At 37.5% G+C, this 18,611-nt stretch overlaps 1 protein-coding gene across 2 annotated transcripts in view; it reads right to left on the minus strand.

Annotated features, from left to right (window-relative positions):
• The window catches only part of LOC134753278 (translational regulator orb2-like), a 110,886-nt gene that overhangs the window by 28,923 nt on the left and 63,352 nt on the right, over positions 1–18,611 (minus strand). Inside the window, exon 2 of one of the 2 annotated variants that reach the window (XM_063689122.1) lies at positions 11,843–11,946. The exons of the other annotated variant lie outside the window; for it this stretch is intronic. Coding sequence (XP_063545192.1) covers positions 11,843–11,882 — 40 coding nt within the window. The 5' untranslated portion in view covers positions 11,883–11,946. The remainder of the gene's footprint in view (positions 1–11,842; positions 11,947–18,611) is intronic. 2 annotated transcript variants of the gene reach the window in all.

Consider the following 18,611-nt stretch of genomic DNA (forward strand, 5'->3'; position numbering starts at 1 on the left):
TCTGCGTCAGTTATTTGTATTACAAATCGTTTTTGTCCGCGACTTTGTCTGTATTAGTTAAAACATAGAGTAACTTATACTAGAGCGGTACTGTCATAGTAAATTTTGTAACCACAGTAAATTCACTGCCATCTATCGACACACTTTAAAACTAAAAATGAAGATTTATAAAAATACGATAAAATGTATTTAAATATGGATAAATGATTTTTTTATTTGCATTAATTATTTTTATGATTTTGACCCATGTTCTTTCACTGATGTGCGTTAAAATTGTTAAATAACAAACGAAACCGTCAACGCCATCTATACGACAGTAGGCCAAAGCTAGTAGCGCCCTCTGATCGAGAATCAAATTTTCTTGATTTTCGAGGCACGTTTTTTTTCTTAGACTGTGTCCATCTATTACGGAGTTATATCTATCTTTGGTTAAACTGTTATATAAAATCACTATAAAATAAATAAAATAAAAGCCTTTATTTCCCAAATATATGTGTTACAAAAAATTTAGTTCACATAAATATTATTTTTAAAAAGTTACACAGAAAAGAAATTATAACTGTTTTACTAACTAGTATTTTTATGTGGGTTTGTCCATTTTTGGACGTAGGCCTCCTCCATGTTACACCATAGTTTTCTGTCGGCGGCCAAACTGGCCCAGGCTATGCCTGCCTGCTCGGTTATGTGCGACTGTTATATACGAGAGTATTATGAGGGAGACATTAATTAACAATAAGTTTTTAATGCTTCACGGTTAGTTTTACTACTTATATTGACCGGGATAATTAACAAGTTGAAAGTTTTCAAACTACATTGTCTTGAGAGGGAGCTAACGCATTGTACCTAGTTTTAAGAGTTCCGTACCCAAAGGGTAAAAACGGGACCCTATTACTAAGACTCCGCTGTCCGTCTGTCCATCTGTCTGTCACCAGGCTTTATCTCATGAACCGTGATAGCTAGACAGTTGAAATTTTCACAAATGATGTATTTCTCTTGCCGCTATAACAACAAATACTAAAAAGTACGGAACCCTCGGTGCGCGAGTTCGACTCGCACTTGGCCGGTTTTTATATTTATTTTAGGCAAATGTTTATTATAGGTGTTTATTATAGGCAAAATGACATAAAAAAAACCACGAAAACAAGATTATATTTGCAATGCTCTAAATTGTATAATTGTATAATGGTTTAAATATCGCGGCCATAAGCCTCAATTTCTGTCCATATGTAGTGGTACTCTATGTTACATAATTAGACATTTAACCTATAGGTATAGACACTTAGCCGTAAGAGACTTGACTGACAAACTGACCAACGTAAATCCCTAGTAGCTAAGGTTAAGCACTAGCACCTATCTTCATCTTTAGACATACTTTCTTTTTTTTTCAATCTAGTTTTTAATTCACTAACTGGTCGCCCAAGATACAGGCTATGCCTAGTTTGGGGACCCCTGTTCATACTGTTTTAAATGTACCGCTGTATGCGCGCAACCTGGACCTCATGTATACTCAATCTGCAAATTCCCATCTTTGTGTGCAAAATAAATATATTTTTCATTTTTTTTCATTTTTCATTTTTTCAATGGCATACTCCAAACAAAACCTTAAATACTCGTAAAAGGTTGGCTCGATAGTAACGAATACCGTCTAAGTTAAGTGATAGAGTTTATTTAAAACTTATCTTGAATAAATTATAGAAAGGTTTTAAATAAACCGTAGCATCAGCTGGAAGGGAAAGTGATCATTTTCCGTCCGATTGAGCATTTGATCGGTTTCCTTTTGGAGTTTAGCTTGGATAACGTTTATTTTTAGACGCAACATGGTTGCTTGGTTGTTTTTCACGGTTATAACACATCCCTATCGTATCGTATATGGAGTAGCTGTCATAGAAAAATGTTTGTACATTAATTTATTTGGAAATGTAACATTTAAGTAATAAAAATACGATAATAACATATTTCTTTAATTATTGTTTAAATAAAGCCCACAGTGTGGAGCACCCGAGCAGACCGTACACCACACGGTATTTGATTGTCCTCTAACCAGATACCATGGGCAGGTGGAGGATTTCACCACCTTAACCAAGGAAGCGGTACAATATCTAAAAACTGTAAATCTCTGAAGTAGAGTAACACAAAAAGCCATACGAAAAAAAAAAAAAACATAAAGCCCAACTAAAAGAAAAAAAGCAATGCGAGAGGTATAATAAATAAATAAATAGAACCCTTCGGATTTGTGTCATTACTGTACTGCCTAATTTTCATGGACGCATTTTTAGGGTTCCGTAGCCAAGAAGGCAAAAACCCTTATAGTTTCGTCATATCCGTTCGTCCGTCTGTTTTTATGTTACATCCATTTTATTAAAAAAACTTTTTTATGCTAAGTACATTTTAATGGAATGGAATATAAAAGATTATAGACTATTTATTTAGAAGTTAAAATAAAAAAAACCGGACAAGTGCGAGTCGGACTCACCCACCGAGGGTTCCAACCTTTTTAGTATTTGTTGTTATAGCGGCAACAGAAATACATCACAGTTCATATAAGATACAGCCTGGTGACAGACAGACGGACAGACAGACGGACAGCGGAGTCTTAGTAATAGGGTCCAATTTTTACCCTTTGGGTGCGGAACCCTAAAAAGACGAATTTTTGGCAATCCATTCATGTAACTAAAAGTATTTTTTTAATCAAGGTGGGGCACATCATTCGATTTTTTAATAAAAACTAAGGTTTCTAAAAAAGTTTCTTAAAAAACTACATTAGCCTACTTGATTCGTATTTTCTTTTGCCACAAAAGCTGGTAGATATGGGAAGTGAATATTTCAAAACTTAAAACTATAAATACTGTTACTAGTTCTACCGTACGAGTTCTACGAAGAGCATAACCACCCTTTTCGCAATCGGCTAAATACGCCCAGCCGGATGATTGACAGTGCCAGGGCGCATGCGCGACCACGTGCTCGTTCAATGACCTTCACACCGCTCACGCTTGACTGTACAGTGCAGCAGATAGATAGGGATATACGTAGGGACCTAGGGACAGATTTGACCACCGGACCTGTCTGATAAGTCTGTCAATATATGGACATTAAGCACTGATGTGTCCAGCGGAGATCTGGTCGAAGACACTTCTGCCAGATAGATCTGTCGGGCACATTTACACAAATCGCAAAAAATATCTGCCACCCTGGAATACTTTTCAGTCTGGGGTAGGGTTTCCATTTCGTAATTTCGTGTGTTTTCTAGTTGCACAAACCTAAAAACGAAAAATAAAGAGGTAAGTTTGGATTCAATTCTATCAAAAAAAAAAATTAATCCGTGTTTCGACTAGTATCAAACCCCTCATCATATAATCAAGAAACATTTATCTGAAGATTACATCTGTTTGTTACCGGGGCTAGCCACAAAAATCCTTCAAAGATCCTGTTATTTATCTTGGACTTTATTGGGATAAGTCTGGTTTCCATACAACGTTATCAACCGTTGAAGAAAAAACCGGACAAGTGCAAGTCGGACTTGCCCACCGAGGGTTCCGTACAATTTTTTACAATTTTATAGTTAAATAAAACTATGAAAATGCATATATTGAATTTATAATACATCCCGACGTTTCGAACCCTTTACAGCGTTCGTGGTCAACGGGTGACTGAGGAAAAGCTACATTGTGCAAAACTACTTACATACAAAAATAATGAACCATAATATACTATAAACTTTAAGGCTGGTTGTACATGCAAAATCAGTTCATAAGGCTAATAGTTATACAATACAATACAAGTCGGGATTTATTATAAATTCAATATATGCGATATAATCCGTTTTCATAGTTTTATTTTATGAGTAACTATCGCGGTAACGGAAGACAATATAGATTTATAGCTTTTCGATTTTTTTCTGTTCTTCTAGTGTAAGACGATATTTCTTGCCAAATTTTATTGTTCTAGGTCAACGGGAAGTACCCTATAAATTTTGATTCCCTGAGTGTCGAAATATACGTTTTTTGCGGCATAAACGGTCGTATCTTTTTTCCGTTGACTTAGAAGTCTTTTTTTCCTCAGCTTCAAGGCACTGTAGACAAAACCATACTCAGGGGTTTTAATTTTAACTCGATACCTCCACGCGTTTCCGAGATAAAGAGTCTTGACAGACAGACAGAAGGACGGACGGACAACAAAATGATCCTATAATGGTTTCGTTTTTTCCTTTAGAGGTACAACCCTGTATTTGTTCTTTTTACAAGATAATTTTGCTGACTGTACTTCTTTATAATATTAAGTTAAAGTAAAAGTATAAATCGATACCCTTTCAGAATTAAAAAGAAAGCAACAGAAAGTGAAAGAGAAAACGCCATTGTCAAGGCAAAAGCATCCCCAGACGAAAATTACTAGTTTTACGATAGCCCAGTCGACGGGGCGGTTAACCTCTACAATATTTCCCCCGTCGCGTCTGCTTTGGTTCATATATAGATTACATATTACAGACACGGCATAAAGCTAAATGTTATAAGTGACTGTGAGCTGTACGAGCCAAAAACATAACAAATATCTTCAAACCGAAATAAATGTCATATACAAAGGGCAAAGTGACCAAGGCCTCCAGTATCCCGAACTGGCTACACCTTATAAAACAAGTTATATTTTATGACAATTATTTATTATTTATTGTTAAATTTTATTTTTTGGTATGTCTACTCAAAGGTTAACTGGAGGAAATCCCTTAAAGGGATAAGTTCGCCTTTGTACTGCCTATTTCTGTGCCATATTTGTGTTCTGTGTTTTGTACAATAAAGAGTTTATACATACATACTATGATTTATAATTATTAATGATTATGAATGAATATTGATGATTATCCTATATATATTGTACACCCTAGCAGTGTATCATGTACCTACTTCACCAAAATGTGCAAATGAATATGATTACAATGGAATAAATGAAATGAAATGAAATGAATACAAAGTCCCCCGCCGCGTCTGTCTGTATGTATGTATGTATGCTCGAGATAAACTCAAAAATTACTGATCGGATTTTCATGCTGTTTTCACCTATCAATAGAGTGATTCATTTTTTTTAAGTTTCGTGTAAACCGTGCGAATCCGGGGCGGGTCGCTAGTAATGTATATAGCAGTGTTTCTACTTGAAATAACACAAATTAGATTAAAATATTTTCATAAAATAATAATAATTCGATTTGTTTCCTAATAACAAAAATCTATAGATATAATTAATAGTGTCTAACTGTTTTTTCGTTAGTGTCTGACCGAAGTTTCGGTTTCGGCTGATTTCGGCATAAAAATCTTGTTTCGGCCGAAGGTTCGGCTTCGGCACCGAACCTAAGTATATTTATGGTGAATCTGACTGATATGTGATCTGTGAGTTAATATAGATAGTCCAATCGACAGGGAGGTGGACGTCTACAATATTGTTCCCGTCGCGTCAGATTCGCTAAATGTAGGTAACATAGTCGAGTCGAAAAGGCGGTTGCCCTCTACAATATTTATCCCGTGGGTACTAATAGGTAGACGAGCACTGTATGGACGTTTAGAAGTATACAGGTTGTCCTTAGCCATTGGACAAAGCCGAAATGTACATATGCATTAGGGTATTTAGAATCAGTATACCAAGTATCATAACAACCGGTGTAGCGGTTACGAAGAAATTAACAAATTACCATTTTTTACTTTGGAGCAGCCTGTATGTGTTAATAGCTCCTAAGGTAATAAATAGTATGAAACCTTCTTCGACCTTAATGATTATCTTTTTTATTTATGACGTTAATAAGATTCTGACTTTTGACAAATGTCATAATTGCCGCACATTTTGGAACAAGTTGTCAAAACACTGCCAATGATTAATACAGTATGTTTATTTTTGTTGTCGATCATTGGAATAAATTTTTGTTTGATTTTTTTTTTCTTTTGTTCTAATTAAAAAAATATTAACATTAGAGCATTCCTGAGAAGTAACCCTACATGGGATTTCAGGGTTTGTCCAATGGGTAAGGTCACCTTGTATAATTACTATCTGGAGAGATAGCATATAATTCATATAAAGAATTTGGGAAGGGTACCGCCGTGGCCGGGTGGTCTAGTGGTCAGGACGTTAGCCGCGTAAGCTGAAGACGCCGGTTCGGCCACCGGTGGACTTGGTCACTTTTAATTAATGTCATTAACGGGTCTAACGCGATTAAATTTCATTATTTTACCTTTTTTCCGACGTTTCAGCTAGCCCGCGCAGCATGGTTCCCCTATCACTAAGTCCGTCACTTTCGCACTCACATACTTGTTAGAACGTGACAGGCATGGTGATAAGCGTACCGGGCTACGACCCCAGATTGCACTAGCTGTGGTCACGGAAGACAAAGTTGGTCACTTTTGGTTGGTTGGTAAGTTGTTAGTATATAACATCTATTTTAGTACCTATTAAAGGCCAGGTCAAGAGCACCCTAAACCGGCGAGCGTGTATGAGGAATGTGAAAGTGAAGGAAGCGAAAGAGGTATGTCAGGATCGTAGCAAGTGGAAATCCGTGGTCTCTGCCTACCCCTCCGGGAAATAGACGTGATTATATGTATGTATGTATGTATGTATCTATTTTAGTTTATAACAAAGAAACTGCACATAGTTATTCCATTAACTGTTTAGCATTGTTATACAGTTTAAATTAAAATATTTAAAATACAGTAGTATAGGTACGTACAATGTTGTTTACGGTAACAGCGGAGTCACCTGCGCTTTTAGTACCTACTGCATGAAAAATTGTAAAATTTTCCGCCAGCCACTTGTTTTTGATGCAAGTACTGCACATACGATAAGCAGGGCAGCCGCTCTGGCGCATCTTTTTGATAAACAAAGTGACGACTGACGATGTTAAGTTGAGGTCATAAATACCTTTACAAGCCAAAATCCAATACGGGCGAATCTCTTAAAGGTGGTTAGTATAGGACATAAGAAATGTAATTAGATAACTTTTACTTAGAATTGCAATTAAAATTTTATCCATACAAAAGAATTCGGGGTTTCTCTGCGTGATAGAGTCAGAAATGATGATATCCGCAGTAGAACTTGGGTGGTAGTACTATTAGTTATTCTGTGCTTGGGTCACCGACATAGCTCGCAGAATTGCAAACCTTAAGTGGCAGTGAGCGGGGCACATTGCTCGCAGAACTGATGGCCGGTGGGGCCGGAAGGTTCTGGAGTGGCGTCCGCGTACCGGAAGACGAACTGCCGGTAGGCCTCCAACGAGATAGAGCGACGACCCGGTGAAGGTCGCGGGAATTCGGTGGTTGCGAGCGGCACAGGATCGGTCGGAGTGGCGAGCCTTGGGGGAGGCCTATGTCCAGCAGTGGACGTCTATCGGCTGAGATGATGATAATGATGATGATGACAAAAGAATTCGGCCCGTAATGTAATACAACCACACAAGTTACGGGATACGAGCTTTTTAAAGTAACTGTCATCGCTTGTTGGCAGCTACTATGGATGGTAAAGAAAGGATCGCAATCTCTTATGGCAGAATTGTTGTAAAAGTGACCGCGTTAAGCTTTAAATAATAGTTCCTAATCTCTCCGGTGGTGCTAGTTAGGCTCTGGGACATGAGTATAACATGAACCATATAAGGCAACAAATAACCCGACCAAATTACGTAGGTTGTTTTTGGTAGTATTTCGGTGTATGGTGGCGCCGCCTAATTACTGTTTTTTGATGGACACTTTTTATACATAGAGATTTGGCTCCTTTATACAGTCTCCATGGCAGCTACTATTAGAAAGCTCGTATTTCGGAATGTCATGTCATCTAATGTCTCTATGTTTCCAGTACATTGCTGTTTGGTAAATTAAAAAAATAATAATTACGGGGTCATAATTAAGTGTAACTTAAAAAAACTTCTTAATTAATGATAAGACGGATAAATTCTATACCTGGTTTAATTTATTGCCCGTATTAGATTTACACACTGTATATTATTATAGGTGCATTTGCTTTTTTTTTTGTATTTCAGTTTTTTTCGTTTTATTGTTAAAAGTTTTGTACAGTCAGCGGTGGAAGTGCATGGTCACTTTATGAATGAATTCCATTCTTGATGTGTCTATGCAGTTTTGCAGCTGGCAGTACACACTAAACTTGGCTTGTGCTGTAGGTACTTGTGTGTGTAACTGAATTGTAGTTATATTTGATTTTAAGGGTTCCGTACCCAAAGGGTAAAAACGGGACCCTATTACTAAGACTCCAATATCCGTCTGTCTGTCTGTCACGAGGCTGTATCGCATGAACCGATGATAGTTAGACAGTTGAAATTTTCACAGATGACGTATTTCTGTTGCCGCTATAACATCAAATACTAAAAAGTACGGAACCCTCGGTGCGCGAGTCCGACTAGCACTTGGACGGTTTATTTATATCTCATAAACACTGGTTATTAAGAATAAATTTTCTACTATCTTTCTGATTTTCCCTCACTTCCTCCTGCCCCATGTAGATATAATTCCCTGTATAATTAATTAGGTTATAAAGAGCCGTATTCCTCATACGGCATTGAAAAATCATGCACGGATAAGCAATGATTTTACCTTACACTTGACCTATTTCCTCGCGAATCTCGCGATACATCTCAACATAGTTATAATCTAAGGTTCTTATATCTGGGTAACTCCGAAAATAGACTCTGACACGATGGAAATATGGACGTTTTAGAATTAACCCGAGACTTAGAAGTGATTCGGAGTCAAATACCTGAATAAACCTTTGTTAGTTATAGATTTATTGGGCGTTTTCTGCAAATTTCAGACTTTTTTGGATATGGCCAAAGTCGGTGAAATTACTCAATTAGTAAGAAAATAGAGATAAAAGTGCCGTTATTTTCCTCTTAGGAAAGGGAACGACCGCTTCCCCATTCAAACAAATTCTATTATAATTTATATAATTTAATGTATTTGCCCATTTTAAGAATAAGGAGCGAAAAACAAATTTCATGCAAATTTTTAACTTGTAATAATGAAAAGTTCGAAAAAAAAATCAAATTGCAGTGGCGTAACTAAGGGGGGGAGGGGGGGCAGAGGGGGCAAGAGGAGCCAAAATGGGCAAAAGGCAGCAGCAGGGAAACTTAGTCGTCAGGGGCGCAAATTTGGTGACATGCCCCGGGCGCCATATCCTCTAGCTACGCCCCTGTCTAATTGTGTCAAATATTTTCAATAATGTTAATATCTAGAGAGGAAAATGAGGATTACGTTCGTATTGGAAAGGCGATTTCGCGCGGTCGTCCTTTTTCATCTTATACCATATTATAAAACTGGGAAACACAATAGGTAAGTTTCCTAAATTGCTAACTGGGTCAAACGCAGATTGAAAAACGTAAAATATCCCTCTTGGTACACTATTTAACCTCGTGAAGGCAAAACTTGTACCTATACAATCTGTACAAGTGCTTCAATTTTGGAACGACTATAATTAATCTTTAGTTATAATATCGTTGGTTTTATGACATAACATGAGGGTCATACACATTTTTGTAGTATTCGCGTCTTTCCTGTAGACATCGCAAAGTCAAGGGAATATAAAGCTAATTTTTACGCTGCGGCCCATGACTGATAAACGACCTCCCATCCTAGTTGGCAGGGTCCTAGCTGCCTACGAAGGAGGTCCTGGGTTTGGTACGGGCATTTGCATGTTTAGTTCATTTCAAAATAATGGAATGGGAGACCGTTTTATAGACTCTGGGTGGCTAGAGGTTATTCCAAGTACTAAGCATTTGAATCAACGTAAAAATTTTGAACAGGAATAGGCTACAAACTTTGGTACATATGTATTCCATCTTGCCATAATCTATTTTCAACTTTTATTGAATAACTAAAGGTTCTAAATTCATAAACAACACTGCTTCTAGGTATCAGGATAGGGATAATATACCTATAATTGATAATGACAAATACGAGCCCCGATGCATATGTTTTCGTCTAGTAAGACCATTTTTTGAGGTTCTCGCGTTTGTACAAAAATAATGTTTTAGTTTAAAAATCACTAACATTTAATGCTAATGCTAATGTAGTTTAATTTATATGGTAATATTCTCCAATAACTAAATCCAAATACAAGAAATACCGTTTGTACTAAAAGAAAAAAAATAACGATTTTTTATTTTTTATTTGACGGGTAGGAATATAACAGATGTGAAAAGGGCTATTACTAGGGAAAGCAACACGGCTCTACCAGTGAACTGACAATTTTGTTTCGAGTCCATGCATGCAGCAGTGCTATAGGAGAGGCCAATATGATTTGGAGAACGTTTTTGAAAAGTACATTTTTTTAACAATAAGAGTCTCATGCAATTTTATTATACGATCAAAATAAACTAGATTAAATATTACTATTACGGTTCCCATTACTGGGTCATTTTATCTTCATGTGTAAAATTGATTAGAATAAACAAAATTGTTGTGTGGAACTAGACGAACTAATTTGCATCTGGGCTCGTAGGTCAGGATAGCCTACGCATAAAAGGGGCCCACTGACTATCAGTCCGCCGGACGATATCGGCCTGTCAGTTGTTCGGAACTGTCAAATTTTTGTTCTAACTGACAGGCCGATATCGTCCGGCGGACTGATAGTCAATGGGCCCCTTAACAATTCAGTTTTCAGGGCACATCCAGGGCGGTTAGGTCAGCCTATCATATGTAGGTCGCCCAGGGCGCTCCAGATACCGCCATGTTTGGTTGCCGTGGCAACGCGCATGCGTACAACGCACTGCGTCGCCCGGCTCGCTGTTTTCAAAATGGCGGAACTTGTTTGTGTGTTAGTGGAAATTAGACTTTGAAAGTGGGAGATAAAGTTTGTTTTTAAGAAATGGGAAAGGGACATGTGTTCTTTTTAAACGTGAATGTAGTTGGTGTTCTGAATAAGAACTTAAGTAATTTTGTAAAAACTTAGTTCGTTTTGGTTTTGTGTTGATATAAGGGTTGTTTTTACGATTTTATTTATGCATTTTTAGAACAAACGCTAGATTTTGAGATTGGAAAGAAATTGCAAGTTTTTATTTTGCCACGCTAGTGCCTTCATCGCTTTTCTTCACAACCATAGCCCGGGCAAAGACGTACCAGTATTAGTGTTTAATTAAATATCGAATCAAGTGTTATCGATATCGATAGCAAGCACCTTATAAATCATAATAACAAATGTCACCCTTAAAGTAAACAATATTAATTAAGTGTTCCGTTATTATTAATTTGAAAGCCTTTTTATTTATTCTTATTACAACTGTAAATATTCGACATCAGCTGACATTAACTCAAATTGGTGATAACTATAAGAAAAACATCGAACGCTTCTGTCTTTCGTAATTATGTTTTTCTACTCGTCGACGGTAATTGTTGAATTAAGATGTCGTATACCAAACTATAATTGCGTACTTTTCATGCATGGGCTCCCAACTCAACTATAATATTCATTTCGATACGCTGTAGTTAACTATAAAGAATTTGACCAATCACGTGCCGCCGCGCTCCCATAGAAAAGACATAAACGCGCGACTATTTGTTTACTGAGATACTTAATAATTTTTATTCATTATTTAGTTTTATTGTCAAAAAGTATTATTTTAGATGACTCATAGAAAAAGCATTGTATTCAATAGTGATATAATCAAGTTTTTCAATCTCGTACCTTACTTAGGCAACTCAGCAACTGTACTCGACTGAAAAGCTCTCATTATATCACGATTGTATAAAATACTATATCTATATCAACTTATAGAAATTTCACTTGTCCTCGCACTTTTTCAATGTTTATAAATTGCACGCATAAATTAAATTAGCATTCAACTAAATTAAATTAAAAATAAAAATCTTACCGTAATACGCCATGTTGCTCACAAGATGTTGGTTGATCATTTTTCACAAAAAAAAAAACGAAGCACAATCTGATTCAGTATAACATGATTTTTCACTTATCACACTAAAATATAACACTAATTGAGAAAAGTGGAAATATTTCTAATAGGTACATATAATTAATAGACATTTCTGTTCGAAGTTGATACCCCAAATTTTGATAGAATGGGGTTGGCTGGTCGAAGCATAGCTTGCCCTGTCAATCCCTAGAATTGTGTCAAATTTTCTTTGCCCTGGATCCAAATCTGTAGTTAAGGGGGCAAGGTATGATGGCGCCATCTATGCAAACCTTTGACAGTTGCCCCCATTGGGAATTGACATATTATTTCTACTCAGACTCAAGAGCTCTTTCCATCTTTACCGAGAAACTTTTCCCCACTTTTTTTGGTTAATTTGGTTACGTTTTTAATACACTTTCTATGGCCGTAATAAAAGGACAAACAAGAAATTGTATGAAATACCGGGGACTCCTTTTTCTCGTATTGGGATCGAAGAAACTCGTGTCTGAGTGGAAATAATATAAAACTTCCAAAATATTGCTAAATATACCTAGAAATGTTTTAATATTAAATGATCACGACAGGATCCTACACCGAAAAAAAATTCTGGTTGTTAAAATTCGGTAGACCCTACAATTTTTATCATAGTTTAAGTGACAACTCTACAGATAGTAAACTCAACTATACACTACTACTACACACTATATACTATTGCCCGTTACAAACGAATTGTAATCGCTTCAAATCAAATGGTTGGCTAAACAGAAAAAAATGTTAGGAGAACGCAAAATTTGTTACAAGAACAAATTCCCATTTACTATACATTCTGGTAGTATTGTAAAAAATATTTTTTTCCGTGTACCCTGCCACTAAGAAAACTAGTCGATGGAAAAAGTATTTCAAAATACCGGAATGATCACGTAACAATAGACAAAATTATAAAAAAAACTTGTGAAACGTTTTACACCTATCTATTTCATTGTTTTATCTTGCAACACCAAATTTTGGTCGTTATTTACGTTCATACGTGTACTACAGTCACGGACTTCAATTGTTGAGCCATTTATGGTTTACTTTACATAGGACATTTCAAACCGTTAGTGTCAAACCAAATTAGCTTGAACCCTAAATGGCTAATTAAAGTCCGTGGATATACTTACAGTCAGTTTCAATAGTAGCGGATGAAACAATGTACCAAAAGTATCTGGTACCCTGGATAACTTTTACAAATAGAGATATATCTCTACAGTTCGGGTTGAACAATATATGAAGGGTACACGGAAAGAACATGTCTAGTCACTTTAGTAACATTTTGAGTAATCGCGGTTTAAAAATTGGAACCATGTCAAAATTATGGTAATTCCGTGACCAGGTCTTTTTTAACTAAAAGTCATGTTACATATATTAAGTGAGGTTTAGACTAGCAAGAACTTGCATGCAATTTTCATTACATTGCGGTATCTGATAAACATTTTGAATGCAGTTTACCTTAGTAGTCAGCAATGTAACGTAAATTTCATGCAAGTTCTTGCTAGTCTAAACCTCGCTTTATACAGTGGTAGCAAAAGACATGCTTTACAATTTGAAATGAAAATCTCATTTTCCGAAAAAAGTGACTAGACATGTTCTTTCCGTGTACCCTTAATATGTCATAGTGTAATTGTTGTACATATAGACTTTCTATTTATATATTTTTGATTATTAGAGAATGGCCATTTCTGACTCGTATTCTGGCGATCTAGCAAAAATGACAATCGCTTGCAGAAAACGAAATGCTATCTGTCCTCCCCCCCCATAGTAGTGCGATAGAGAGACGTAGTACGTCTGCAGCGCCGCCAAAAAAAGATATAAGCCAGTCAACTTTTTACTCCTATAGTGTCACCTATATCAGTCATTGCTACAGTGAATTAATAAGGTATTTATATTGATCAATACCTTTTTCTTTATTCTTCTTATAAAGAAAAAGGTATTCGACATGGCAATACTACCGTGCTTAACATACGGTTGTCAAACATGGTCTTTGAAAAAGGCAGACGAAGAAAAGATTAATGTTTGCCAAAGAAAAATGGAAAGGAGCATGCTCGGACTAAAACTATCAGACAGAGTAAGAAATGACAAAATAAGGAAAGTTACCAAAGTAGAGGATGCAAAGATAAAAGCTCGGCGGCTTAAGTGGCAATGGGCAGGCCACATATGTAGGATGGAAGATAATAGGTGGACCAAACGGCTGACAGAATGGTTTCCGTATGATGGAAATAGAAATCCTGGACATCCGAGGAAAAGATGGAGGGATACATTTCAACAAATAGTTGGCGACAACTGGATGCAAAAGGCCCGCGACAGAGAAATGTGGAAACGCATGGGGGAGGCCTACGCCACAGAGGCGACTACTATTACTAATATGTAATTGTTGAAGAACAATCATATAATATAAGTAATTAATTGTTTAAGTATAAAGTAACTACATAGTAGAAATAAAGGCTATATTTTTTTTTTATATTGATCAAACATTTATTTTGTGGTAAAGGTCAAAATAGAACCTTCCACCGAAACATATTTTTTGCCGATACCGAGACCGAAACTACGGTAGGACTATCGAAAATACAGTTTCGTCACACACAGCCGAAGGGTTTTTTGACCGAAACCGAACGTTCGGCCAAAACATGACTTGCCGAAACTTCGGTCGGAAACAAATTATAATCCGACTCACTCTTGGCAGTGAATGATCACAATATGTCACACAATCACGTATTGATAACGCTTTATCTTATCAGATCGGACACAATCTGTATTGCCGTAAGATAACCGATGTGGGAAATGAGTCAGATGTGAAGTAATAAATGTAATTATAATTTTTTGATTATTCACAGAATCACACGAACTGACTGACAAAAAGCCGCTCTCGTGCAATTTATGCCAATTTTTGCGGGGGAGGGGAACGTCAAATGTACACGTAACGTAAAAATAGCCATGTCGGATAAACCTCAGTTCATACGTTGTGTATGACCATTGGCCGACTATTTTCGACAGAGGGGAACGCCTGTTAATGGCTACTCCGTTTGGTTATATCCTCTAAGGTAGTACCAGACTTAGGGTCGTTTGCACCAACTGTTTGTCATCGTTAAAGAGTTCGCTAAATTGTATTGTATGGAAAGTTTCATAGTAAACCGCCGCGGCGCGCCGGGTGACGTTGATCAGTCTGTCAAGTGCGGATGGTGCAACTGGCACATAGAGATGTCATAGAGATATGTTACTTGAATGTTCAGTCGCCATCAGATATATCGGAGTGCTCAAAAATGTCTAAACGTGCTCTTTAACGTCTTTATAAACTATAGAAACTAGAAACCGCCCCGAATGGCGACTGTTCGTGTAAAATTTCGTGTTATTTTAGAATGTCGTTTTAAGGCTGCGTTTCCACCAGAGATGTGCGAGAATGCGAAGCGAGGGATGTGTTTAAGAACCAATAGAAAATTGCCGATGCGCTGAGCGAGCATAGAATGAGCTCAAACTAGATGGAGCGGTGACCTTCGCAACCTGGCAAGAGGTGGATCAGAGTTGCCGCAAATCGTGCTCAATGGCGTGCAATAGGAGAGGCCTATGTCCAGCAGTGGACGAGAGTAGGCTGATGATGATAATATGATGATGAGCGAGCATGGGAAATGAGGTGATTCTATTGGTGCTTAACAAGCACATCCCTCGCTACGCATCTTCTTTGGAAACGCCTAAAAAGCTGAAGAATTGTTTGACATGATGCCAACGGCCGCTTTCTATCACCGCACCGCTCTCCGTCGGCAGGGTGTTCATCCTCACACCCTAGCACCTAAATGGTTGCGTACTGTGCAGTTTAAGAGGAATTTCCTCCCGCGGACGCTTTGGCTGTGGAATGAGCTCCCTGCCGAGGTTTTCCCGAGGGCCTACAGTATGGGGTTCTTCAAAAAAGGAGTGTACAGGGGTTTCAAGGGTCGGCAACGCGCGTGTAATATCTCTGGTGTTGCAAGCGTCCATAGGCTACGGTAACTGCATACCATCAGACGGGCCGTATGCTTGATTGCCACCGACGTGGTATAAAAAAAGTGACTTAAAAATTCCATCGATACCTACATTATAGTAAGACATAATATAAACTTGAAATGCTGAACCCTGAACTTGACCTGATGCGGTACATTTGTAAACTGATCTTGCATTTATTTTGCATGTATATGCAGTTTCGTAATATAACACAACTTGCAGTTTAGCAAAATACTAAAATGATGCTATTTATACAAATACATTACAACTCGGATAATACGATCACGTATAATACGATTTCCTCATGGCAATGTGCAGAGCTCGAGGGAGAGGAGTGTTAGGGTCGGCAACGCGCATGTAACTCCTCTGGAGTTGCAAGCGTACATAGGCTACGGAGACTGCTTAACATCAGGCGGGACGTATGCTTGTTTGCCACTGACTTAGTATAAAAAAAAACGTACGAAATTTTTTGGGAACTCATGAAGTAATTCTCATGTAGGTTTCCACTTAGTTCCCGTTCAAATTAGGGATTCTACTCAATGTGTTAACTGTTGACGACTGTTTAATTCAACACTAGCGAGCCGCCCCGCCTTCGCACGGGTTAAGAAATTATACACTTAAACCTTCCTCAAAAATCACTATCGATAGGTGAAAACCGCAGGAAAATCCGGTCAGTAGTTTCTGAGTTTATACAGACAGACAGACAGACGCGGCGGGGACTTTGTTTTATAAGGTGCAGTGATTAAACTTCATTCGAAACTGACAAATAAAACGTAAAGCGGCCCACTGACTATCAGTCCGCCGAACGATATCGGCCTGTCAGTTGTTCGGAACTGTCAAATTCTTCTTCTAACTGACAGGCCGATATCATCCGGCGGGGTTTGACAATAAACGTGCAGAAAAAAATACCGAGAATATTTCATCGAAACTGCAATTTTTGTAAATTCTCTTCGTCTTTTTTTTCGTCTTTCTTCAACTATTTCTTGAAAACAGCTCCTAATATAAAAGCACGACATAGAGATGAAGAACTATTATTTCTGATAAAAATCCTCTTCTATCTCATTAGACTACATTAAGTCTGCGGCAAGTTTGGGCGAATTTCACCTTCCCATACAAGCGGAGTTCCGTTCTCATTTTAAAACTACGTTTTGGATTATAATGAAACTTTGCACATACAATAACATGATGTATATATCTAGGTCTGAAATTAGTTTATATAGCTCCAGTTTATAAAACAAACGAAATAGAGCAAAAACACGTTATGTATGAAAAACGTAAATTCGCTGTATTTTTTAACTATGATATCTGAAGGTACATAAACTAATTTCAGACATAGATATACCTTATCTTATTGTAAGTACAAAGTTTCAGAGAAAACTAGCTACTCGTTTTAAAATGAGAGCGGAACTACGTTTGTATCCAGAACCGAGCTTGCCGGAGACCCTTAACATTACTGAAAAAAAAAAACTGCCGTCATGAATACTTAATTTCCAGTCGGCCTAGATATCGATGGGCGCATGTGGTGGATGCGGATCTGCGTGAGCTCTAAGTTGAACCGGGATAGGTGGCGAGCAGTCGTGTTGGAGGCCAAGAGATACACTTTGGGTCGCTGCGCCAGAGGAGTACGTAAGTCGATGTATAACGTGAATCTTTAATTGAGTCTACCTTCTACTTATCTTTCTTAATTACTACTCTATATGACATCTAACCTAGACCTAGTAAAGGTCTCGGGAATTCGGTAGATGCGAGCGGTACAAGATCGGTCGGAGTGGCGAGCCTTGGGGGAGGCCTATGTCCAGCAGTGGATGTCTATCGGCTGACATGATGATGATGATAAGATGGCAATCGTTGATAGTAAATGCAAAATGGCAATCGAAACAAATAACGAATGGGAATAGTCACGTGACTTTTCGTAGCATTTATCATCCCGATACATTTTTTCCATTCGTTTTGCGTTTACCATCTTGGTTAGGCCTCCTAAAATGGTGGCCTAAATTCTATTCAGTTGATATTTATGTCAATTCAATATGTAGATTACAAGCAAAATCACTAGAAAAACACACTTCTCAATGCTAATACGTTTCAATAGCATTCAATTACATACTAAACTATGAAAGAGCATGGGACAACTTTAGAAAAGCGACTCGTAAAGCCATTATACACTCTAGTGATATGTTAATAAGGATGCACGCTGCCGCACGAAAACAGAGGTAGTTGTGGTAGTGGACAGGTCAGCCATTTTCTGGAAATTACAATAGGCTAGTGATGTGTCCGTGGTAATATCGATATCGATATTTTTAGTTAATGTTATGTAAGCAAGACATAAAAATTGCCAAAAGTGTTGTTTGACACTGCTAAAGAATAAATACTCATAAAAAAAAGATATAAAGCAGATACTTAAATTAATTTAAAAATAATATAAAGTTACAAGTGTTTCATTGGTTGTAGGTACCTTGACCCATTTGTTGTGTTTTTATTTCGTTTGAGTTAAATATCAGTAGGTAATTCTCCTTATTAGTCTTATTCTTCTTCTTCGTCGTTTTACTCTTTGCAGTGTCGTGGTCAACTGCTGACATCAGGCACAGATGTTGCTTGCCGTACGATTTCTCGCCATTTTCCGCGGTTGAAGGTCATTCTGGCAAATGCGTTCAGGGGCCCTTCCATGGCAGATTTGATTTGTTCAGTCCATCGCATAGGTCCCTGCACCACTAGACGCTCGATG

This window comes from Cydia strobilella, chromosome 26, assembly GCF_947568885.1.
Source record: "Cydia strobilella chromosome 26, ilCydStro3.1, whole genome shotgun sequence".
NCBI lineage: Eukaryota > Metazoa > Arthropoda > Insecta > Lepidoptera > Tortricidae > Cydia > Cydia strobilella.